Source organism: Desmodus rotundus, chromosome 2, assembly GCF_022682495.2.
Source record: "Desmodus rotundus isolate HL8 chromosome 2, HLdesRot8A.1, whole genome shotgun sequence".
Lineage (NCBI taxonomy): Eukaryota > Metazoa > Chordata > Mammalia > Chiroptera > Phyllostomidae > Desmodus > Desmodus rotundus.
Genome location: NC_071388.1, coordinates 204,410,188 through 204,434,542, shown reverse-complemented (window position 1 = coordinate 204,434,542; position 24,355 = coordinate 204,410,188). Strand labels below are relative to the sequence as shown.

At 61.5% G+C, this 24,355-nt stretch overlaps 3 protein-coding genes across 9 annotated transcripts; all 3 read right to left on the bottom strand.

The window, feature by feature from the left end:
* Positions 1-24: 24 nt before the first annotated feature.
* On the bottom strand, positions 25-5,696 carry CHRNG (cholinergic receptor nicotinic gamma subunit). 2 transcript variants are annotated; one of them, XM_024564138.2, is made up of 12 exons: positions 5,628-5,696; positions 5,269-5,408; positions 4,963-5,007; positions 4,659-4,768; positions 3,897-4,052; positions 3,028-3,125; positions 2,560-2,760; positions 2,283-2,397; positions 1,976-2,090; positions 848-1,064; positions 510-643; positions 25-198 (listed from the first exon to the last, which is right to left on the bottom strand). In XM_024564138.2, the coding sequence occupies exons 1-12, from the start codon at positions 5,680-5,682 to the stop codon at positions 25-27; spliced, it is 1,560 nt and encodes a 519-aa protein (XP_024419906.2). In that variant the 5' UTR covers positions 5,683-5,696. The 2 variants fall into 2 exon arrangements, with proteins under 2 accessions (XP_024419906.2, XP_024419907.2); XM_024564139.2 differs by lacking the exon at positions 3,897-4,052.
* A 4,780-nt stretch (positions 5,697-10,476) lies between these two features.
* On the bottom strand, positions 10,477-16,650 carry CHRND (cholinergic receptor nicotinic delta subunit). The gene is made up of 12 exons (XM_024564089.3): positions 16,543-16,650; positions 16,169-16,314; positions 15,733-15,777; positions 15,109-15,218; positions 14,766-14,921; positions 14,490-14,599; positions 13,488-13,688; positions 12,394-12,505; positions 12,199-12,313; positions 11,505-11,709; positions 11,299-11,417; positions 10,477-10,695 (listed from the first exon to the last, which is right to left on the bottom strand). The coding sequence occupies exons 1-12, from the start codon at positions 16,592-16,594 to the stop codon at positions 10,513-10,515; spliced, it is 1,554 nt and encodes a 517-aa protein (XP_024419857.2). The 5' UTR covers positions 16,595-16,650; the 3' UTR covers positions 10,477-10,512.
* A 473-nt stretch (positions 16,651-17,123) lies between these two features.
* On the bottom strand, positions 17,124-22,435 carry PRSS56 (serine protease 56). 6 transcript variants are annotated; one of them, XM_053919449.1, is made up of 13 exons: positions 22,154-22,435; positions 21,410-21,550; positions 20,992-21,048; positions 20,687-20,876; positions 20,223-20,322; positions 19,975-20,134; positions 19,604-19,776; positions 19,183-19,345; positions 18,809-18,985; positions 18,557-18,721; positions 18,416-18,478; positions 17,968-18,074; positions 17,124-17,590 (listed from the first exon to the last, which is right to left on the bottom strand). In XM_053919449.1, the coding sequence occupies exons 1-13, from the start codon at positions 22,248-22,250 to the stop codon at positions 17,363-17,365; spliced, it is 1,821 nt and encodes a 606-aa protein (XP_053775424.1). In that variant the 5' UTR covers positions 22,251-22,435; the 3' UTR covers positions 17,124-17,362. The 6 variants fall into 6 exon arrangements, 5 of the variants coding, with proteins under 5 accessions (XP_053775424.1, XP_053775426.1, XP_053775425.1 ...); XM_053919451.1 differs by having other exon boundaries at positions 19,604-19,746; XM_053919450.1 differs by having other exon boundaries at positions 20,992-21,045.
* Positions 22,436-24,355: the final 1,920 nt, after the last annotated feature.

Genomic DNA, 24,355 nt, shown 5'->3' with positions numbered 1-24,355 from the left:
CATGGCTAACAGCCGTTGGTTGGCTCAGTCAGGCGAGGGCAGGTAGGGGCGAGGGTCCCCAGGGAACGGCAGGGCAGGCACCCGGTTGTAATGCGCCATGAAGAAGATGCCGGCAGTGCCGCAGACAAAGAGCGAGAGCATGGCCAGGAAGCAGACACGGTCCAGCACACGGCCCACCAGGAACCACTCCTCGTTCCCCTGAGGGCAGGAGGCGGGTTTGGGATGGCACGAGGTCACACAGAGCCTGCCCTGAGTCCCAGGACCCTCCTTGGCCTTCCAGCAGGCCTCCATTCTCCTTTTCCTCGGGCCTTTCTTACCTACTTCCAGTCCTCGACCTGGCTTCTTCCAGGGTCCCCTGGCCCTGATGTCCCCTGTCCTCTCCACTCCCAAGTCTAGTTTTTCCCTCCCATTGCCCTACCATGGTCACCCCATTCACCCTGCCCCCCACACGTCAGGGCTCAGGCCCTCTCTGGGTGCTCACAGCCCCTCCCACCCCCAGAAGGGCTTACACTGTCAAAGTGCCTCTGCTGGCGGCGGGCCCGGGCGACGAAGTTGCAGGCTTCCACACAGGCCCGGATGGCCGGGGCGGCCTGCTTCAGGCTGCCACACAGGTCCTGGCTCCACCCTGGCTCCGGGCCTTTCTCTGACGAGATGAGAGGGTCAGGACGGTGAGAAGAATGGAGGAGAAACAAGCAGAGGAGGTGGCCTCTCCTTAGGGACTCAAGTCCCCAGCCTGGTCACTTGCCCAACACTCCTCTGCAGTGTCCTGTGCATTGGCCAAGAGAGAGCCCTCCCTGCCTGGGGTCCACAGGGAGAAGTGCCCCCAGTGTCGCACCCTCTCCCTCACCTAGTCTCTCCAGCGCTGCCCTCACCAGCCCGTTGCGCTGCCGTTGCTGGAAGAGGAGTTCACTACGAGGCAGGCAGAGGGCCACCTCTTCCCCACCCGACACTGACCACCCCGAGGAGGAGCCATTCTGCAGCCGGGGCCGGGCATCCAGTGGAGCCATGGGGGCCAGGGGGCGCACGTGCATCCGCAGCAGCTGGGGCAGGAGCCGCAGGAACACCTGCAGAGGGGATGTTCTGGGTGGCTTGGCTGCATCCAAGGAGAAGATGGAGGTCAGCACGAAGGGCTCACGCCGCCAGGGGTCTGGAGGCAGCACAGTGGGGGCAGGGGCTTGGCCCTGTGCAGCTTGGGTATTCTGTGCCAGACACTGGGGCCGGTGTCCGCAGTTCTGTGCACATTGGAAGCACCAGGTTCCAAACACAGGTCCCTGGGCCCCACACCACTATTCTGGCCCAGGATGTGGTGGGGGTCCTGGGAATCTGCATTTGTGATAAGGGCTTCAGCTGATGGCTGAAGGTGGGTTGCAGGTTATACAGGCTCTGAAGCCAGACCGCCTGGTCAGAATCTTGCCTCCTCCGCTTTCTACCTGTGTGACCTTAGGTGAGCTACTTAACCTCTATGAGCTTCATTTCCTCATCTTAAAAGTAGAGATGAGCCTTGGCTGGTGTGGCTCAGTGGATTGAGCACTGGTCTGTGAACCAAAGGGTCACCAGTTCAATTCTCAGGGCACATGCCTGGGTTGCGGGCCAGGTCCCTGGTGGGGGGCATAGGAGAGGCAACACAATGATGTTTCTCTCCCTCTCTTTCTCTCTCCCTTCCCCTCTCTCTAAAAATAAGTAAATAAAATCTTTTTGCAAACAGGGGAGATGATACTGATACCCATTGCAGAGGGGTTTTATGAAGATTAAATAAACCGGTATGTGTAATGTGCCTGCGACTCTGTGAGCACTCGGCGATATTAACTCATTCGGGCACGTGCTTCAAGATACACACAGGGCAGATTTGCTGCTGACTATGGCATGGGAGGTGTAGGCACAGGGACAGGGTGCCGAGGAAAGGCAGTGTCAATGGACTGGGAAGGGAGTGGGGGGCGGGGGGGGGGGTGCTGGGACGGGCAGGGAGGGGCCTTGCCTTGCGGACACCTCGGGCCATGGAGTGTGTGTGTGGGGACCGCAAGGACACGTTGAGCACAACCACAGCATTCACGACGATGAGGATGGTCACCACCAGGAGGAAGGTCAGGTACCTGCGGGGGTGGGGTGGGCAGGAGGCGGGGCCAGCCCTTCAGCTGCATCCCCAGATGCCAACCCCGCCCTTAGCAACTGTTCCCCCCAGGTCCCATGGGTGAGAGGCTGGCTTGGGGGGCGGGGCATGGCAGGAGGGCAGTGCTGAGAAGGTGGGGGAGGAGGTGGGCGGCAGACCTGAAGACAGGCCTTACTTGCTGATGAGGGGCACAGCCTGGGAGGTCTCAGGCACCTTCTTAGCCACGAGGAAGAGGAAGACGGTCTGGGCCAGGAGCACGTTGATGGCGACAGTGCACTTCTGGCCACCTGCTGCTGGTGACCCAGAGGCTCTCAGAGCAGGTCTCAATCGCCCTGCTGTGGGACCCCTCCCCCCCACAAGGAGCCACTGCCCCTGGCCCACTCTTCGCCCTGCCAGCTGTCCCCTGTGCTCCTGGCCGGGGCCAACGGCTCCCCTCCCGCAGGGGCAGGTACCCTTGGCCGGAAGGAAGTAGATGAGGATGGCAACGGAGGAGATGAGCACACAGGGCGCGATGATGTTGATGACGTAGAAGAGGGGCTTGCGCTGGATGAGCAGGTAGAAGGCCACCTTCTGGTGGCCCGCCTCCTCCGCCGGGGCCGTAGCGTCCAGCAGCATCTTGGCTGGCCGGTGCCGGATGGCCCACTCCCCGTTCTCTGTGGGTGGCAGGCCGGGTAGGCACAGGGAGTGGGCCCGAGGGACTGCCATCGAGGGACAGGAACGGCGAGGGAAGTGGGACACTCGATCCCCAGCCCTCCAAAATGGGAGTCATTACCACATGGGAAGTCAGAGGTTTGTAGGGCGGTTAAAAAGCCCAGTTTATGGTTTGCTTAGTCTCATCTTGAGCTGCGTGGGAGATGGCGTGATCAAGGCCTAGCCTTGTCCCCACAGCCAGGTCCAGTGGGGGTCCCGGGTGGGGTTACCTGTGAAGGCCTCAGGGTCAATGAAAATCCACTCAACGGTCTGACCATCCTCCTGGCTCAGTTGCAGGTTGATCTCGTTGGTGCTGTAGGTCTGGGACCTGGGGGACGGGACAGACCCATCTGTGAGGTGTCCGGTAGAGTCACCAGGGGGCCACTGCAGGCAATTTTGCCTAAAAAAGTGCAGCCAATAATTCTGAGTTCTCCGCAAAACCCTGGCGGCAAGATGAGGGGCCTTGGGTTCTTTGGGCCCCCAAGGAAGTGTACATTGAAGGGCCAGGGCTCAGTGCGGTCACCTGGTGTCCAAGGGCCTGGGGTTATTGTGCTCTGCTCTTCTGCCGCCTTCCGGGCACGAGGGGCCAGAGGTCGGAGCAGAGCAGACCCCATCTGCACCACTTGGGTCTGTTTACCAAGGATGGCTCCCTGCAAGGTCTCCCTGCGAGAAGGCTGCTCCTCTAGACCCGAGAAGACAGTCGCCCAGACCCCCTTCCGCACTGATGGATGAGGAAACTGAGGCAGTCCAGCCTCTCCACTGGGCTGTAGGGGTAGTGGTCTCAAGTGTGTCCTGGCACATGTGTGTGTACCATGTATGTTATGGCATGTGTATGCCTGCTCATCCCCAATCCAGACATTCTTTTCTCCCCTTGGGACACAAGCAGGGAAACTGAGGCGGTGAAGGAGGATGAGTGAGGGGACAGGGGCTTATCAGGGAGGGATGTGGGTGACTCCAGGTGCCTGGACCTGAGATGGGCACAGAGGCCCCGGGGACATGGAGCCAGGCCCCTGGCCAGAGGCCTCACAACCCCCACCCTTCCAGGTCCCCTCTCAGGGCAGCTCCCTACGACCCTCGCGCCGCAAATACATGGCCTCACTGGAAGATGAGGGAGCAGTTCTGCCAGTCAAAGGGGAAGTAGGTGACGGAGACGGGGCAGGAGGAGCGGAAGATGGCGGGTGGCAGCCAGTAGACGCAGCCATCCGGAGACACGAGCACATTGCAGTACAGGGCCACCTCGAACACGCCGTCCACGCTGCAGACAGGCCAGGCCACGGGGCTGCCAGGACTGCACTGACCCCAGCCCTCCGCCCTGCTTGGACGGGGCCTGGGCACAGCAACCCCTCCCAGGGGCCACGCCCCTGTCCAGTCCCCACCTGGACACAGGACCCACCACCTTCCCCAGCACCGCCCTGCCTCACCCTCCCCGCCAGGCTCCCCGGGCTGGTCTTCTAAGCCCTGCTGCAACCCTGCTGTGACCCCGGCTCCCTTCAGTGGCTCCCTTTGATGGCCACTGTCATCTGTTCACATCTGGCCATGGGCCAGGGCTGAGTGCAGCGTTTTTCCTGTCTTACTGACCCTCAACTCTGGACAGTTTCCATAGGAGCTGCCCTCACCCCCAAGTTAGAGGAGGGGGGTGCCCACGTAGGCAGCCTGGCCCAGCGGTGAGGGAGCCAGGCCTACAATCAGCTAGGTGGCCCCGGGGCCGGCCCTCAGCACCTGCTCCGCCTGGCAGTCCACGCCCCTGAAGGACCCCCGGTCGGCACCCTCTGTTCACCTCCTTTTTCTTAGACACACCCCTGTCCTGCTAGGCCCTGCCCTTGTCCTTTTGTCCCCCAACCCTGCCTGCACCCCCGCTCACTTGTTCTCCAGCACGACGTCCGGCCGCCACACCATGGTGGATGGCACCCTCAGCACCCACAGGCCCTCGTAGTCTTGTGGGTCCCAGCGAAGGCGATAGTCACACCATTGCTGCAGGGAGAGGGGCGTCGCCAGGCCCCCGCTCTCTGTTGTGCCACATTCCGAGAACAGGAGCTCAGCCCGGGGGGGGGGGGGCGCAGAAGGGGCAGAGAGGAGGGTCACAGGCAGCCCCCAGGACCCAGGGCCCCGGGCTGCTGACAGAGGGGGACTGATAGAGGGAAGAGGGTGACAGAGTGATCTCTTACCATTTCTATCCAAACGTTGGTGGTGAGGGCCTCCTCTCGCTCATTCTGGGGGTGCAGACCCGAGTATAAGCCCCATCACTTGCCTCCCCAGATACTAGTTCCTACAGGCCACAGTGGGGTCCCAGAGGACCCCAGCCTCCCTGGCAGCCTCCGGGGGGGGGGGTTCCGGCATCCTGGCCTCTCCCCCGTAGGGCCCTCGCCCCGCCCTTCGTGGCTGCCGGAGCAGCCCCTTCCCCTCCCCAGCAGGGCCCAAGGCCCAGGACCGTGGCCCTCCCTCCCTTGTCAGCCCACAGGCCTGCGGCTCACCAGGGAGATGAGGTTGGTGAGGGTGAGCTTCAGGCTGACGTTGACCACGTCTGTGTCACGCTCAGCCGGCCGCAGGTGGGGGTTGTAGCTGTGCATCAAGTCTGCCAGCAGCCGCTCCTCCTGGTTCCGGCCCTGGGCTCCTGCAACCGACAGCAGTGAGCCGGGGCATGGGGACTTGGGGCAGAAAAAGGGGGAGGTTGTGGGCAGAGGTGACATGGGAAGACAGGGAGCTGGGATGGGGGGCAGGCTCCAATAGCCCTCCAGTCCCTCTGCCTCCTGAGTCCTTGGACCCCAGCTTTGGTCTCCCCCAGGCCCCAAGGTCCCTAGGCCCCCAGGCCCCCAGGCCCCTGGGTCCACACCCAGGCAGACAGCCAGCAGAGGCAGGAGGAACAGCGGCCCTTGACCCCGGTGCATGGTGCCCAGGTCTCCACAGTGCCAGGGGTGGGATGGCAGCTCCCAGGTCTGAGGCCAAGAGATGTAGACTGTGGGTCTCGTGTAGCAGCCCACGCTCCCACCCCAGCCAGGCCGGCCCAGCCCCACCAGCTGTCCGACCACAGTGCCGTCAGCTGCTCCAGGGTGGACAAAATGCCGGGCTCAGGTTACCTGGGCTGGGGAGGGGACAGAGGGGCCCCAGCTGCCCCAGCAGAGTTGGTCCAGCCTCCATCCCCACTCAGACTCAACTGTACCTGATTCATGGTCCAGCTGTGGGGCTGAGGAGACAGCCCGGGCCACGTGGGACGAGAGAGAAGGCAGAGTGCCTGCTCAGGCAGGTTCCCTCCTCCTGCTCCCTCCAGCATGTCAGGATTTAGGGTGGTGGGAAGGCTTTTGGCTAGGTGTGTTTTGTACCTGAGTTTCTCTAGGACATGGTTGAGGACCGCAAACCTCTTCCACCGGCCTGACAACTCGATGGGTCACTCCACTGGGCCAAGACACCAGCAGCAGGTAAAATATGCCCACAAGAAAGATGCATCATGACCCCCAGGCTTTGGCACCTTAACACAAATTAGGGTGTCAGATCAGGGTCCTCCCTGCCTGGGAGGCCTGGGTCCCAGCCTGGTAAGCTTTTAGGAAGGAGAGCCAAGAAAGATCTAGAACGTGGGGCTCTTGTGAATAGCACAGCCCCTGAATAGGGGCTCCTCTGTGAGGCCTCAGTACTTACTAAGTCACCCATAGACTTAGGGAGTCCCTAGCATATGGCAGGCACAGTGCTAGGCTGGGGGGACCCAGGATACACTTGAGCTGCTTGTGAGAACCCACAGTCCAGTGGGGCAGGTGGATAAGATCGAAGCTGTGGCCCCCTGAGAGTTGGATGTGGTCAGGGGCAGGGCGGGGCTGAGGCTGATCTGGGAGCTGACAGCCGTGACCACAGGCTCAGGCCACCTGCCCCCTGACTGTCCATTCCAAGTAGACAGGTCAGCGTGCCCCAGTTCATGGGTAAGACAGAAAACACAGATTCCGTTCATGACCCTCACCCTTCAGCACCCTGGGGGACAGGGAGGCAGATGCCTCTGAGGTCTGGAAGAAAACACTGTTTGAGAACATGTGCCCCACCCAGCAAGGAACGATGCCTGAGGCGTCAATGTGTTTCAGTTAACTGGAAGTCAGCTGCATGCCCTGTCCTTGCAGAGCCCAGTCTGGCTGGCTCGGACCCCAGCCCCTTGCAGCGGGGCCATGAGGTCCTCCTGCCCTCACCAGGTCTTGGAGTGGGGGAGCAGGAGGTGGGGGTGGCAGCGGGCTCCCTGGTTATCTGCTTTCCCTGTGTTGTGGGTGGCTCATCTGCCCTCCTTACATTCGGCCCTGCCCTGGGCCCCACGCTCAGATTTCCCTGGCATCCCCCCTCCACTCCCAAACTTTGATCTCTCCATGTATCTAGGCCACTTTCTCTGGAGTTTACTAGGCCAATGGCCCCTTCTCCCCACTCTGCCCTCTGGTACCCCCAGACCCCACTCTCTCACCCATGTTGCAGAGCGAACTCTCTCTCCCTCTCTACTCCCTTCTAAAACCACACTTTGTCAAAGACCAATAATGGCTTCTGCTCAATAATGGGCTGCCTACCTGTCCCCGGGCACCAACCCAGGCATAGGTGGCCCAGCCAATGCTCCACATTCCTGACTTAGCCTTTCTCCTTCCCCACAAGTGTCTGGGAGGGTGGGAAAAGGGAGATGCTGGAGACTGACTGCCCTCTGGTTTGCATTATGCCGCCTCCCTTTGTATGAAGATTCACACTCCTGCTTTCCCCCTTCCCTCCCCTCTGGGAGAGAGAGGCTAAAGCCTCTCCTTGGTTCTCAGGAGGCAGCATCGCCTCTGAGGAGTGGCATTTCTGCCTGGAGGGGCTGAGGGGGAGGTACGGACCCATTAAAAGAAAATATTCCATAGGCATCACTTACTAACTCCCCCACCAACACCTTCTACTCTAGAGGCTGGAGAAGCGAAATGCTCATTTCCCAGGCTCCCTCGCAGATAGAACTGGCCGTGGGAGGACGTCTGGATGAACGGTGTGTCTGCAGGAGACGGCTGAGGGGCTTCCGGGGAAGCTTCTGCTCCCTGATAAAAGGGGTCAGAAATGGCTGGCCCCTTTCCTGCCTCAAACATAGGTGTGAAGAGCAGAGCTGTGGCAGTCAGCTTGCCACCTGGGTGACAAGCCTGGGTCCCTAATAGCTCTGTGGGACAGCTGAAGCAGTGTCGCCACCACTGCCCCTCGACCCTTATTACGTGAGAAAGAGGAAAGCTTATTTGTGTAGGGACAGCCCTAGCGTCATGGGGAGCTGGCCACTGTGGCTGTGACTTCCTATGGAGGGCAGATGAGAGAGTTCCATGTCACCCAGAGAGTGGACCGTCCCGACGGCACCCTGGAGCTGGAGTGCCGGGGGAGTGGGTGCTGCTGGGGGACCCGCTGTGACTCTGGGAACCTGCACAACCGGCAGTTTCGGCTGGGTGTGGCATCTGGGGCTGTCTCTTCTGCAAGACTCAAGCTACCTTAGCGGGCCTAATGCAACTGAGGATTCACCTGACAACAGCGCCACCAAGTGGCAGAGAGGAGTGATGACAGTGGATGGCATTGGAAGATTCCAGGGAAGGCAGGGACTTCCTGCTCACCCAAGTCAAAGTCCCAGCTAGTTTTGCTCTTCAAAGGGAAGACATAAAAAATGTGTACCTTGAACCCTGGCTGGTGTGGCCCAGTGGATTGCATGCCAGCCTGCAAACCAAAAGGTTGAGGCTTCAATACCTGGTCAGGGCACATGCCTGTGTTGCCAGCCAGGCCCCCAGTTGGGGGCATGCGAGAGGCAACTGATGTATCTCTCATCCATTAGTGTTTCTCCCCCTCTCTTTCTCCCTCCCTTCCCCTCTCTCTAAGTAAATAAATACAATCTTTTTGAAAAAATACGTACCTTGAACTTATGGATGATTCATACTGGAAGGCAAAAGTAAGTAGGGTCAGTTTTGTTCTTTTCCCTCAGTTCCACTGAAAGTCCATCATGTCACCTTCTGTATGGCTGAGCTCCTGAGCTCAGGGACTCCCTCTGAGGGCAACGGGTGGGCTGTGAGGCCTTAAGCCTGGGCCCAGGAGTTGAGCGATCGGGCCGCTGCACCCGCTCCAGCCCTCTCAGCCACGGCGCAGGGCTTGGAGGCAGGAGACCCTCGTGAGAGCCCCGAGGGGCCCCGCCTGTGTGACGGGTTATTTATCTCGATGAGGATGAGATAAGTAGCCACCCCTTCATTAGCAGGACACACGTAAGCACCCTCACACTGCCCAACGAGTTCTGTTTTCACAACGCCCCGTGGGAGGGACCTAGTTGTGCACATTTGCAGATGAGAAAACTGAAGCTGGGAGTCGAGGCATGGCTTGTCCACGGTCACGCTGCTCCAAACTACTCAACACTTTGTCTCATGAAGCAACAAACATTTATTATCTCCCACAGTGTGCGGGGGCCAGGAACCCAGGAGCACTTCAGCTGGGTGGTTGCAGCTCGAGGCGGTTGTGGGGCTGTGATCTTCTCCGAAGTTCCGCCGGGGCTGGAGGACCCACTTCCCAGTCCACTCCCAAGACTGTTGGCAGGAGCCTCTCCACAGGGTGTGTGTGGTGCCTCCTGGCTGCCCCAGGTGAGAGTGAGAGAGAAGGAAGGACAGCGAGAAGGGGGGTGCCGCAAGGTCTTTTATAACCCGACCGTGGCAGTGACGCACCATCACTCCTGCCTCATTCAATTGTCACACAGACCAACCCCGGTGGTGCAAGGAGGACACCGCCCAAGGGTGTGGCATAGGAGGTGGCGGGGGCCACTGGGCCATCCTGGAGGTGGGCTACCCCACACAACCTCATCTCCCAGATCCTCCAGCCTCAGCCTTCGGCCCTTGGGATAAGACTGGTGGGAGTTCCCTTTGGGGTAGAGTTGCTAGTTTTGGCAAATACATAAAATGCCTGGTTAAATTTGAATTTTGGATAAATCCGAATATTTTTTTTTTAGTATAAGTAGTCCCAAATCTTGCCTGGTGAACTTACTTTGGAGAAGAGGAATAGGTGACCAAGTGGGGACACCACTGGCAGGTGGGGTGGGGGGTTGGAGAGCTGAGTCCTGAAGGTCTAGCCTGACCTTTGGCCTCAGTGGCTTCTGGGCCAACCCTTCCACCCCAGCCCCCAGCTCCCCACATGGACCCAGCCAGAGTGGCCAAGGCAGAAAAGCCATTCTGCAGCCCGTGCCCCAAACTTGCTTTCCTAAAGGGTCTGGAGAGGGAGGCGCCCCCAACCTTGGCTCCAGGTGGAGCCTCAGAAGTCCAAGGCTGTGGGGGAGACAGGAGCAGGGAAGCTTGAGGACACAGGAAGTGAGGGCACAGGGCCTACCTGCTCTACCCCCACATGGGGGAGGGGAGGCAAGAAGAAGCCTCTGTCTTTCTCACAGAAGGGCCCTAAAAGGCCAGCCTGAGTGGCACTGGAGGAGGCCCCTGCCTGCCCCGCCCACCAGCCAGTGTCCACTCTCAGACTTCTGGTGGGTCCTGTCTTCATTCACTGAGGACTGGGCCCTCTCCCTCCTCTCCGAGGTCTCAGGAGCAAATCTCACGCCAGCCTTGCAGAAGCAAAGGGGCTCAAGTCTCAGGGCAGGGGGCGCCTCCCTAGAAGGGCTCCTCTTTCCTCAGGCACCCCTGCCACCCCTGGAGGCCCAACCCCTTCAGGCCAAAAGCTCCCCCCCCCCCCCCCCCCCCCCGAAGCTGCCCTGGAGGCAGGGCCAAGCAAGGCAGGACCGGCGCACTCTAGATGAATCGCTTGTCCTGCTCCCGGTAGGAGAAGGCGTCCCCGGGGAAAGGCTGCTCAGGGGGCGTGTTGTAGGCACCCTGCAGGAAGATCCAGGCTGTGCCCACCACCATGATGGGCGTCACCACAAACAGGCAGAGTCGGTCCACCGTGCGTGCCACCCGGCTCCAGCAGTCCTTCTCCTGCAGACGGCGTGGGGGCAGAGGCAGTGGGGTGAGGAGGGCCCGCAGGCCACAGGCCCGCATCCCAAGCTGGGGCCCAGTGGCAGGCATGGCCTTGCTGTGTCTGTGGGGGCCGCCTTGGGCTTACAGCAGAGGGGACCTGCTGCCTGTCCCCGGCAAGGGCCCAGGCCCTCCTCCTGTGTGACCTGGGAAAAGGCACGCTGTCCTCAAGAGAAAATTTTAGGAAGTTGTGTAGTATCGAACAACCCTCTGAGACTACCTTTCAAACAAGAGTCAAACACATCTGGCTCTAAGGTCCAGGGGTGCTGGGAGTACCCGACTGGGAGGTTGCGCAGGAGCAGAAAATGATCGCTCCGCAGCCGGGAGCAAGAAGGGATCTCAGGCTCTTCAGAACGTGAAGCTGTGTGTCTGTGTGTGCCCCTGAGCCCGTGCCTGGCCCTGTGTCCTGCTCGGGAGTCTTGGCAGGGGCTCCCTCGCTCCCGGGCTGGATTCTGCACCCACTGGGAACTCCTTTATCTCAGTTGGCGTGTGTCCCCTTAAGACAGGATATACTAGATCGGTCACTATGTGAACCCTGCACGTGGCAGCCCTGTGGCTACTCACCTCGCTATAGTTGTTCTGGTCCCTCACGTGGCCGACGATGAAGTTGGCCCCCTCCACAGCTGGCTTCAGCTCACTGAACAGCTCCTGCTGGGCCTGCTCAGAGCCCGCTGGGGGCCGGCCTGTGGGCACAGGCCAGAGGTGGGTGCACAGCCCGCCCCCACCCCGCCTCCCACGGCCCACCGCACTCCAAGCCGCTGGGCACCCACGGGCCGTGGTGAGGCGCTGGGACAGTCCATGCCGCTCGGACTGCTTCTCGAACATGAGGTCGCTCCGGGACTTGAGCGAGAAGTATTCCTCGGCTTTGGAGATGTAGCCCAGGGAGCTGCTCCGCCGCACCAGGGCCCCAGGGCCAGGCCCTCCCTCCTCCGGGAGGGACATGTGCAGGAACTTGGGCAGGGTCTCTAGGAAAAGCTGTGGCAGGCCAGGGGGACCCCAGAAAGCCATTGAGCCAATGTGGCTGCCTTCGCACGTGCAAACACCTGTGACTCCGTTTCTGGCTGCTACAGAGTCACACAGTTTTACAGACGCGCTCAGCCATGTAACCACCGCCCAGCTAGGCTACGGAACACTACCCCCAAAAGGCCCCCTCATGCCTCCCACATCAAGCCCTTCTCACCCCCGGAGGTAACCAGCACCCTGACTTCTATCACTAATGACTAATTTTGCCTGCCCTTGAACTTCAGAGAAGGGAACTGCGCAGTCTACGCTCATTTGTGTGGGGCTTCTTTCATGCAGCACGGCCCCTGGGAGAGTCCTGCTGGCGGGTGGGCGTGTAGCAGCAGTCCGCATGTTAGCATGGCCGGGGGCGCTCCCCCGCGCGGCACCGCGCAGTGTTTTTACCCAGGCTCCTCCAGGGGTGCCTGTGGACAGTCTCCAGCCTTGGACCACAACGGTCCTCACCTTCTTGACGCCCTCGGACAGCACGTGGGTGCTGGGTGTGCGGAAGTGGATGTTGAGCACGACGACACAGACCACGACCACAATGGTCACCAGCACCATGCCGAAGAGCAGGAACCTGCGGGCACACACTCAGCCTGCAGCCTCCGGGGCGCGGCGGGGCGCAGCGGGGCGGGGCGGGAGGAAGGGAGCCCTTACTTGCCGATGAGGGGGATGGCTATGGACGTGGGGGGCAGCCGCTTGGAGATGAGCAGCAGGAAGACAGACTGCGCCAGGAGCACCGAGATTGCCATTGACGTCTTCTCGCCACCTGGGGGAGCCCGCACTTAGCTGTGACCTCTGTCACAGGCTGGGGACCCTGCACCCCCGTTCACGATGCCACAGTGCCCTCTTTAACACAATAGGCTATGGTGTGAAAGTGACTGGGTTCAAATCCCACCCCTGACACTTCCTGGCGGGGCGGGACCCCTGGGCTGTAGCCTCACTTCTCTGTGCCTCAGGTCTCTCGATGGTTAAATGTTGTGAGAACCAGGTGAGAGGGTGTGTTACACTTCTGGCCACTTCTACCGGCCCTGGGTGAGGCCTGAACAACCCCAGCCTCACCCTGAGCCAATGGCCCGCCACTCAGCCCTCCTAAATCACAGGTCTGCGTGTGCCCCTCCCTGCACAGACAGCCCCAGAAGGCCACCCTCACTCCCAGCCCCTGCCCAGGCATGCCCTGCTCTTCCCGCCCGCCCGAGCTGCTGAGCAAATGTGGTGGCCACCGGTGGCTCTGCCCCAGCACCCTCTACCATGTGTAGTGTGCCTCTCAACCTGTCTCAGCCAGGGCTGGGCTGGGTGGCACTTGTCTCTGGGACTCGCTGTGCCCTGCTCACACCAAATATTCTGCAGCTAAGTGGGCCCAGATGATGGTGCCTGCCCTTCCAGAACCAGGGGAGCATGGGTGCCTGTCTCCATGGCCTGGTTTCCTGGAGGTGCCGTCACCATGCCACCCCCCAACTTAACTGTAGACGGCCCCTGTATACCAGGCCCACAGTCACACCTGGCGACCACAGCAAACCTGATTTCTGCCCTGGCAGAGAGGCAGTCCGGGGTCCTTGGCCCTGTGCACTTGCGGGATGTGAGCCAAGGCCAAAGAGCCCTCCCCATGGCTGGCCACATGTCCCTCATGCCTGGATCCTGGGTGGTGGTCACCCCCAGGAGGAGGTGAGAGGCTGGGAGGGGCCCAGTGCTTGGGTGACCCCAAGGACGCGAGAGGCTCCCAGGCAGGGTGGCCGGGCCCAGAAGCTCACAGTCGGCTGGCAGGTAGAAGACCAGGTTGATCATGAAGGAGATGAGCACGCAGGGCACCAGGATGTTGATGACGTAGAAGAGGGGCTTGCGGCGAATGATGAGGTAGAAGGTGACATCCTGGTGGCTGGGGCTGTCCAGCGGGGTGCTGGGGTCCACGTTGACCCTGGCCGGCCGGTGCACTATCTCCCACTCCCCATTCTCTGAGGGCAGCACACAGACGCCTCGGGGTCAGGCCGGGCAGGGGGCTCCGGGGGACTCGGGGCAGGACAAGGGGCTGGTGGAGGGGGCCACCCCGGGGTGCAGCCAGGCCTGTCTGCAAGGCCCTGGGGGAGCCCTCAGAGGAGGGCTCAGGTTCTATCTGTGGGTCTTTTCCCGGGGATGGGGATGGAGGGGGTCCATCTGCGAGGGAGAAATGTTCCTCTCGGATTAATTTTTTTTCTCTTTGGGAAAAATAAAAGTGGAGGCCATAGGCAGCTCAAACAAGGAGTCTTGGGGATAACAGGCGGGAGAGTAAGAACCCCTCCCCCAGCCTGTGGTGGGTCAGCAGGGGGTGGGTCTCCTCTGATGGACAGGGCCATGGGGTGGGGGCCCCGTGAAGGGTCTGAGCCTGGTCACAAACATGGGATGGGCAGTGACATACACCCTACCAGGAGGACAGCTGAAGCCCCACCCATACCTCTGGGTGCTCCGGGGACAAGAAGACTAACACCCACCTCATCTGTCAGCCACGTCCACCCCCAGGGACCCTGCTCAGACCCAGAGGCTCTTCCAGCCTGGGCAGGGGTGGGGGTGGGCACAGGGCCCCTCTGTCTCTGCCTTTGGGACACAGCTCCCCCTGCCCCCAGTCGGGCTTCTTTTCCTTTCAGCGTGTGGGAGCTGCATCCACCCGTGAGTGTGAATGTGTGAGTGCGCAGAGGTGGCAGCGTGCCCCCAGCGCACCCCTGGGCGAGGTCTGAAGGGGCCTGGCACCCTACCCACCCTCCCGCTGCTAGTGCCAGCACCTGTGAAGCCCTCGGGGTCAATGATGATCCACTCCACTGGGTACGAGCGGCCCTCTTCTTCTTCCTGCTTCAGGCTCAGGGTGATCTCCTTGGCCGTGTACTTGAGGGAACTGGGGAGGGCAGTGGGCAGAGGGTGGTCCTCAGCCACTGGCTGGGGCCACTAATGGGAAAGGCCGCATGGTCAGAGGGGCCGTTTCAGGGGAGGGGAGCTCTAATGGGGCAGAGCAGGAGCCTCTGCCTCAAGGTGGGGGAGGCGGGCTGGAGAAGTGGGTGCACCTGAACTTGAGAGAGCAGTTCTGCCAGTCGAAGGGGAAGTAAGTGACGGAGATGGGGCAAGAAGAGCGGAAGATGGCGGGTGGCAGCCAGTACACGTAGCCTGAAGGATAGATCAGCGTGTTGCAGGAGTAGGAAATCTCGAAGGAGCCGTCATTGCTGGGGGACAGGGACAAGGGCCACAGTGAGCAAGGGCCAGCTCCACACTGGCAGGGCTGGGGAAAGCAGAGGAGTGAGGGCAGCCGGAAGCTTGGGCTGGAGGGAGAGGCGCAGGATCCCCAGGAAGGGAGGCCGAGTGGGGAGAGGAGACTGGGGGAGGGGATGGGGGGGGAGGAGATGGCTCAACTTGTTCTCCAGCACAATCTCCGGGAGCCACAGCATGTGAGGTGGCAGGCGCAGCACGCTGATGTTCCCGAAGTCCTCAGCATCCCACTGCAGCCGACTGTCCGTCCAGCCCTGGAAGCTGACAGGAAGGTTAGCAGTGGGTTCTGCTGTTGTCCTGGCTCCCTCGCTCCCTGCAACTTCCCTGAGAGGGACAGGACAGGGTCCAGGGCTGTGACCAAAGGGGTTTGGGGAGGTGGGTGGAGAGTGAGGACTCAGGTCGTCAGGTATGGCTGTGTAGGATGCTCACTGCACAGCTAAGGGAACCCGACTTCCATTGCGGACATAGAAGACATGTCTATATTAAGAACTTCTGACAGGTGGGTGACAGAGGGTGTCTTCTAATAAATCAGGATACGGTGACAATCTTCCCACAGTTGAAGAATCCTAACCCACCCTGAGGTTCTGTCTGGGCTGGCGGCAGCACTAGGTGAGGGAAGGGTGCTGGGCTGTGGTCTCTCTGCCGGCAGGAGCCAGGACCCTGTCTCAGGCAGGCTGGGGGTCCCCAAGCAGACGCGGGCACAGGGGAGTCTAGGCCCTGCACCCTCACCATACCCCACCCCCGGCTCTGAGTGGGGTGTCTCCTTACGTGCTCAATCCACACGTTAGTGGTGAGGGTCTCCTCGACTTCCTTCTGTAATCAGACAGGAGGCCGTCTGAAGGGGCAGCGTGGTTCTCTCACCAGCAGGCATTCCCCAGGCACCTCCTCGGGGCTGCCCCCCCACCCCGGAAACCATAGCAACTGGCCCAAGCACTCAGGAGTGGACGGGCAGATCAAGGAGCAGGGAGGACATGTGGCCTTTGAAGTGTGATATGGGGGTGGGGCACCCCAGAATGGCAGCTGGAGGGGAGGGGCATCAGCCCGAGAGCCTTCGGGTAGCACAAGGTATGGAGAGAGGAGCTGCCATAGGCTGGCCTGGGGCCTTGAGCTTCCTCCACGGCCATCCCAGCCTGGGAGCAAGCCAGGCCTTGGGGAAGCTGTGCCTGCCCCTGGTCCCCAGCCCAGCCCCGGAAGGGCCGCTCACCAGGGAGATGAGGTTGGAGAGGGTGAGGGCCAGTGTGATCTCCACGCTGTCCTCTGGGCGAGCCACTGGCCGGAGCTCCTTGTTGTAGCCCTTCTCCTTAAACAGGTGCTGGATCAGCCGCTCCTCCTCATTGAGACCCCAGCTGCCTGGGGGTGAGTGGGGGCAGGGACGGGGTGCTGGGCAGGGGCCTGGGAAGGAAGCTGCCCTGGGGTCCTGCAGGGGCACCTATCCACTCCCTGGAGTGGTCAGCCCTCCAGGAGGCCTGGCAGGGGAGGGGGAGGGGCCTGAGTCTGGCGGGTGGGGAGCACCCTGTAGGAAGGGCAGGAGGGGAATGCTGTGGGGGCCTGGGTGGGTGGGATGATGCCCAGTCTTACCGCACACCACCAGGGCGGCCAGCAGCCCCAGTGCGAACACAGGCCCCTCCATCCTGTCCCTCCAGCTGGGTGCTGTGTATGCTCCTCCTGTCCGCTGGGCTGGGGGATGTGGGTGAGTGGCAGAGGGGACAGGTGCAGAGTGGGGGCGGAGGGACCCAGGGAAGAGGCAGCCGGAAACGCAATCTGATGCTTCTAGGCTCTGCTGCGGGGCAGAAAACCCTGGGCAGATGATGAGGGGGTGGGGACAGGGGCTGGCTGGCAGAGCAGAAGCCCAAGGACATGAGGGGAATTTCCCAGGCTATGAGTCCCCACAGCTAGCAGTGGGGTGAGAGCTGGGGGGAGTGCTGGTCAGCCATGGATCGGGGAGTGGCGACAGGCAGGTCAGCTGCCGTTAGTGGGGAGCAGACAGGTTCGTTCAGACGGGGGCTTGGCTGACCTCTGCTGTGTGGTTGTGACCTCTGCCAACTGCTTTTTGAGGCTGGGCCCTGCACAGCGCTGCTCCTAGAGAGCTAATACCCCTCACCCAGTTCCCATCCCAAGAAAGCTCCAGAGTTGTCTCCGTACACCATAAATAACATTTATTAAAGCAGCTGTGGTTTTCTGATGACACATCTGGTAAGACACATGGGGCGCAGACCCCCGCCCCACCCCACACGTCGGGCCAACTGTGGCAGTGAGTTTGTCATCGTGTGCCCTGAACATGCCCAGCCCCTGCGGGCTGCAGGCCCTGACCAGGGACTGGGGGCCCAGATGTGGCTTGTGCCTGCCTGGCTGGGGGAAGCTGAGGGCCAGGGGGGTGGTGCTCCTCCCCCCTCAGCCCTCAGTTCTGTCCCCCGCCCGTCTGGGCGCCTTGGGGCTCTGCCTTGGCCTGAGCAGCCAAGCGGAAGGCCTGCAGGGCCTGCACCAGCAACCTCGGAAGGCTTCGAGCCAGGGTGGCTGGCTCCAGGCCCACCAGGCCACCAAAGACCACACGCTGGCCCCCCAAGCCTGCCCGAACCCAGGCTTGGAAGAGCCCCGATATGGTCTTGGAGCCCAGATTGGCCAGGACCTGCAGACGGAGGAGGACACTCAGTGGCCCACAACCCTACTCTTGGTCACCTCCTCCTGGCCCTCTAAACTCTCACCCACACCCACCCCCTTCCTTACCCCTGCACAACCCTGCACAATCCCTGCTCACTTGGACACCCCCACAAGCCCCTCTCCTCCCTCCTCCCCCTCCCCACTACACCTTCACACCCATCCAATGCCCCAGCTCACAGCCAGCTCCCCCTTCCACTTGGACTCTGCTCCCGCCCCCCAGGCTGCAGGGAAAGGTCCTCCTTCCTGTTGGGGAGGGTGCCCCTTCTGTCTCCTACCAAGTCAGGGCTGACCCAGGTCTGCCTTCAGAGGCCCCTGTGAAGGAGCCAGAGAAGCCTGGTCAACTACCTCCTGAAAGTCCATGGCCAGGCGTTCAGAGGGGACCTGCAGGATCCAGGCATGGGTGTCCCGGAGGGTGGCCAACCTCTGCTGCAGGGGCTCCAGGCCAGGGCAACCTGCAGGGAAGGAGACACCAGCAGGGAATGGGGGAAATGGGGTGCTTCCCACCAGAACCTCAGGACTACCCCCCAGGGGGCAGATTCTCACACTTGGGATGGAGAAACTGAGGCTCACAGAGGTGAAGTGGTAACACAGAGCCGAGCATTTCCTGACATTGATGAGGCCCAAAGCCACAGGTAGCCCCAGAGTCGACCCCTTGCTTTGTGGGTAGGAGGGTGAGGCCTGCCCTTTGCCCCAGCGGGTAACTGCTTCCCAGTGCAGATCCCAGACTCTCCTCCGGGACTCTGCCAGCTCTCAGCCTACTCCTCCAGCTGTGGCCGACAGGGGGCGTAGTTACCGTGCGCATCTCCGAGCTGCTCTGGCCTCCGTTTCGGCAACGGGGCGCCTGCAGCCGGCGACCCTGGGGAATCACAGGATTAGGGGAAAGCCCTGCTCACACAGGGGTATGACGCGGCTGGGCCGCGAGGGCTTGGGGTACCTGCGTGCATCCGCTGCTCTCGGGCAGGGTGCCTAGGAAGCTCCTGGAGCGAACGAGCTGGGCGAGCCTTGGCCCGGGCCAGGCGCAGCATCCCCGGGCCCGGGCTGAACAGCTCCTGGGCGCCCAGCAGCAGCTCCAGCAGTGTGTGGGCCAGCGAGTGCAGCTCTATGGGGCGGGACGAGGTTGAGGTTGGAGGTCAGACGTGGGTCAGGCCCCCTGCTCCCCAGCCCAGCCCCCGGGAATGCGACTGACCGCATCGCCGTCGCCGCTGCATGCACTGCTGATGCGCTAGGGGCGCACACGCGCCCTTGGGTCCCCGGCACAGGTGGGCATAGAAGGCACAGGGCTGGACGGCGTCTGTTAGTGGCTCCTCGGGAGGTTCCCAGGCCAGAAGCTCCCTGCAGCTGGGCTCGCGGCTGGAGGGGGCCGCTGTAGAGAGCGGCAGGGACCCGTTCACCCACTCCCTCCACCCCCGTTTTGAGTCTTAGCCCCGGAAGCCCTGACCTGGAGGGAGACAGGCTTACCAGGACGCAGAACAGGGCTGAGGGTAGGCGGAACAGAAACAAGATTGGGCTCCTCCCACAGCGGGGCGCTTTGCGGAGGGGCAATGAGAATCCAGCACTCACCACTCATCTGCTCCTGGAGCCAGTCCTTGAAAACGGCCACACGGGTGTAGACCCCAGGCTTCCCTGGCTCCCCGCACCCATCCCCCCACGAGGTGACTCCATACAGGACTTCCCTGGGGTGGGGGTCAGTCTCAGAACAGGTGAGGGGGCCTCCAGAGTCACCCTGCAGGGACCAGAGCCAAGAGAGAGAGCACTGCATCGACCTGCTCCCGCCCCCCCATATGTCAGCTTTACATCCAGTAAGATAAGGCAGCTCTGAGCTCTATTGGGGTTGCCACTCTTGTACCCATATTAGTCATGAGGACATCGAGGCTCAGAGATGAGTGTGAGCCTGACTTAGAACGAAAGTAGGCTGTCTGGCGCCTGGAGAGTGGCCCATCCAGCGCTACCCGCCCCCCACCCCATCACCTGGGGCTCATACCTGGCATGAGTCGATGCCCCCTGCCAGATAGCCGGCACAGAGCATGGTGCTGGGGTGCAGGCCAGGCCCCAGGGCCCTCCTGCAGGTGTCGGCGCTGAGCAGGGGCACGTGGGCCTCCCTGACCGCCTGCGCCTCAGGCCCATCTGCAGGGAAGCAGTGGAAGGAGCGCAGTCCTGGAGGGCAAGGGCTCTGCTTTGAGGGTCCCCGTTCCTACTATGTCTCCTGAGCCCCTCCCTTTTGCGAGATCTGGCAGCACTTTGCGAAGGCATAGGCCTGATTCCTTACTCGCCCCCCTCCCCAAACTCTACCACCCCAGCCCCCACTTTTCCTAGGCACATGCGCGGCTTGCCCAGGTCCGGTCCTGCCAGTACCTTCGAAGAGAGCCCCCCATCCTGCGATGGCGCAGGAAGTGCCGGCGGGGGGCTCCCGGAGTCCCTGGGGCAGGCACACGGGGCGCGCCGCCCCTGAGGGGCTCACCGGCGTCCACAGTTGCACCAGGGCAAGGTCGTTGTCGAAGGTCCGCGGGTCAAACTAGGATGGGAGTGGCGACGCAGTGTCAGCGAGGTGTGGGGTGAAGATGCTGTTCCCACCTCTGAGGCCCTAGGAACTGCCCTTTCACCTTAGGATGGGGCAAGATGCGGTTCACCCGCACTTCTTCCCATTGCTCTCCTCGGGGCCCCTCGGCCAGCATCACCGTCCACAGAAGCTCGTTCGGGGCGCTGCGGGGCGAAGGTTGGGAGGTAAACTCAGGACCAGGGTGCAACGAAGTTCCCGGGAGACCCTGCTCTCCGCCCAGGGGCACCACCCGGCGAGGCCGCCCGCCGAGCCGTTTACCAGCCTGGGGGGCGGGAAGGAGGGCCTGGGAGAGGCCGCTGCAGCCAGTGGGCCGAATACGGGCCAGGGCTAGCGGGCGTGGGCGCCTTGAGGCCGGGGAGCCGGGAGCCGAGGAGCCGAGGAGCGGGCTGCTGCCGCCAGGGGGCAGCAGAGACCGGCCCTCGCGCCTGTCGCCCATCCAAAGATCCGGGAGGAGTCGGACCCTGAGGTCGGAACCCCACTGGGCAGAAGCCTGGGGGCCCGACGTACCCCGTGAAGCAATGCGCCGCTGTGAGCACCCAGGACGCCGCCACCAGGACGCCGCCACACAGAGGCTGCCCGTTGAGCTGCAGCCTCACTAGCCAGGGCCAGGCCCCAGGTGGCGCCGCGCTGCCCCCTACAATGCGGCCCCGGGCCAGCGTCACATTGACGGGGTCCCGACGCCTCTCGCCACACTGCCCTAGAAAGGCGGAAGCGCTGTCATGAGAGACAATTCCTGGCGGTTCTCACCATCCAGCCCCCTCCAGGGTCCATCTGCTCCCAGCCCTGCCCCCTTGGAACTTTTTCAGCCTCACCTGGGTCAGATGGATCCTGGAGCAGGGGGGCTTGAGGCCTGGGGCGCCCGGGTCCTGCTGAGAAACAGAGCTTTTGAGCTTCACTGCCACCCTCCCACCCTTCCTCCACCCCGAGCTGGGCCCAGACCTCTCTCCCCTGGGCTCCCCTTCTTTTGCCCTACCCCTAGCAGTGAGCGTCTGTTTCAGCAGCCATGGACCTCTCAGTGTTCACCAGATGAGCCCAGACTTCCTGCCCTCCGGCCCTTGCACTAGCTGTGCCGCGAGCCTGGCTCACATGCCCTTTCCGTTTGGAGAGACATTCATAAGCATTGTCCCGGTTCTAGCCCCGGCCAGGCTCTGTCTGCAGGAGGGAGTCACGTCTGAATGGAGGGGAAGGGGCAGACCAGAGAACAGGCCCCAGCAGTCCTGGCAAGCTCACCCGCGCAGGGGGTCGTGCTGCCCTCGCAGCCTCGGCACTCATGCAGTCTACGCTGTATCTCCATCGCGACTAGGTTCACCGCGCGCCGGGCACTCCTCTGGGCAGCCTGCAATGCTTTTGTCCCCTGGGCCGACAGAGCTGCTAGGACATGGGGAACAACCGTACATGGCTGGGGAAGAGTCGAAGGCTTGTCCTCCTTGCCCCAGCCCAGAGCCCTGCCTTGGCAGAACCACAGGGGGACAGGCTGGGCTCCTGGAGCTCTGGGGTGGAATGGGGGGAGACAGAGGCCCAGGGCCCCAGGGCCCCAGGGCCCAGCACTCAGAGCTGATGGTTCAGGATTCCCAACCCAAGATATCTCTGTAATTAAACCGAGCTGGACTGGAAGCTTTGATAAGTGTCTTTACTTAAAAACCTTGAAGGAAAAACATCTCCCTGGAGGTGCAGACACCACAGAACTCAGACCTCCTGACACAAAACGACTGTGGTTGGATCACCCGCCTTTGGGCCCAGAAAACCAAGGGGATGCTCTGGCCCTAATGCAACCCTGGCTGGCTCCCCATCTCCTTCCATCCTCATCTCCTCCCTCTCCCAACCTGTGTTCCTGGCCCCTTCTCCTGGCAGCGTGGGCAGAAGAAGCCAAAGGTCCTTGCGAATGCAGGTGGTAAACTCCTGTTCCTCTGCCTGGGACCCACTTCCTCTCTGCCCCTCCCTCCTTTGCCGCTCCCTCAGACCAGCCCGGCTCACCTTGTAGGGTGCTGGGGGGCAGGCGCATGTACAGTGGGTACCCCTGGGCAGACGGTGGGTCTGGGAGGGACAGCAGCAGCAGCACAGCCAGCAGCATGGTGACCAGAAGCCGGGGCACCGACCTGACCCTGTCCTGTTCCCCCCGGGGGTCCACCCTCCAGGTGCTTATGCTGTGGTGCTTGCCTTTCTGTCCCTGGGCGCTACTGAATTCTTGTCCCTCAAACCTCCTGACCCTCTTCTCTTAATCAAAGTTAACACTTCCCTTGGTCATCCCTCACCTGGCCCGTAGCTCCTGGAGCCCACAGGGGAATGGACCTTGGGGGGATATATAGAGGACAGACTGGCGGGGAATCAGGAGGGGCCAGGGCTGAGGGAGGGCACAGGGTAGTGGGCCCGACCCTCACCTTTGAAGCCTCATCATCCGGTTCTGAGGCCCCCCCTTCTGTCAAAGGAGCCCTTGTTTCTGCAGCTCCCTCAAAGGGGCCTGGACAGCCCAGAAGAGCTGACGGTTGGGCCAGGGGCCAGGAGAAGGGGCGTTGATGTGCAGAGGCTGGCCCTTTCTCCAGGGCTCAGATGGGGGGGGGGTCCCCTTTGCCTTGACTCCCTGAGGAGTTCACAGCTACCCTGGGGGCAGACACTCTCAGAGGGAGGAGGGCAGGGAGTGTCTGAGGGTCCTCGGCAGCCCCAGCCCCTGACTGGGTGCTGGAGCTCCAAGCTCCTCTGCCCCTAATTGCTTGGCAGCGTCCCTCCCCAGTGTGGCTATTTCTAAAGATGATCAAAGTGCCCCAATTAGTGCCATAATTGCCATACTGGGGGTAGTGGGGTGGGAAGAGGCAGAGGCAGGGGGACACTGAAGTGGCCCAGAGAGGAAAGCAGGAGATGAAAGGCCCCACCAGTGGCCCAGTTTGGGGAGGAGAGGCCCCAGCAGCTCCTGACGCTCTCCCAGACCTCCTGCCCCCGTGCAGGGCCCGCTCCTCCTGGCCAGCATTGTTCTCCATCGCTATGACCCTGATTGGGCAGAGGGAGTCTTCTGGAGTCTCACAGGAAGGGCCACAAATGGACAGCTCTTCTGGGACCGAGTCCCCACCTGGGGTCAGAGAGGAGGTGCCCTTCTGCCCCACAAAACGTCATAGGGCCAAGAAAAGAATCCCTCACCCAGTTCTTGCTGGTGACTCCAGGGTGGCTTTGGCAAGCCTGGTCCTTTCCCAGAGTGGATTGTGTCACAGTATCTTCTCAGTAATATACCATCTTTTCCTCTCCAGCCCTTGTTCCTTCTGCACAGGTGGACGTGCCTCGAATGGGAACCTGCCCCAGTTTATAAGTCAGAGCCCCAAACTGCAGAGGTGACAGGTGAGAGGCAGAGATGGGACAGCCAAATCCAGCAGCTTCTCCAGCCTCTCCCCTCCATGCCACCGGGCAGTGGAGAATGGGCCCAGCCCCTTCTCCCCCCTGAAACTCCCTTCCCCTACGATCACTGAGATGCCCATCGTTTTGGTCTCCCATCTCTCTGGGCACTGACCACAAAGAGATGCCCACCCCTCAGAACTCCACTGGAGGTTGCCCCTCATCCCGTGGTTTGCTGGAGTCAGCTCCAACTGAGAGACAGTTATTGACATCTCTTCCCATGTGTGTGTTCAGTGACATCACGTTGGTACCTTGAAATCAGCCACAAATTGACAGCATGGAAGTCAGCAAACACCACAGACCAGAGCTCTGTTCCCTGGAGAGCCAGGGTTCAAGTTCCATCAGCACACTGCCACACACACCCTCCCCAGGCAGGAAGTGCGGTGGTCCCCTCCCCAGGTGACATCACAATTCACAAGGATGGTACCTCTGATTCGGGAACGCCACAGGAATACTGCCTGGGCACGGAGTGTTGTGAGTGAATATTATGAAGTCGGAAAGCATTGTATTCATCAGAATCTCTCTCCTAGGTAGAAAGCATGTCTAGATTGGGTATAATTTTTTATCTATAATCTCCAAAATCTTGCCAGGGAGGGTGTTAGCTCAACATGCCTATATTTGAAGTACCAACAGTGGTGTGAAAAAGTGTCCAAAGCACAATTATCTGCAGTTTCACGAGAGAGCCATCAAGGTGGGGGACCCAGAAAGCAGAGGTGGTGGAGGGAACGCCTTGCACCAGTCTGGCTGGCAGGACAGGCCACGTAATTTTCGGGGTTCCCAGTGCAAATGAAAATGCAG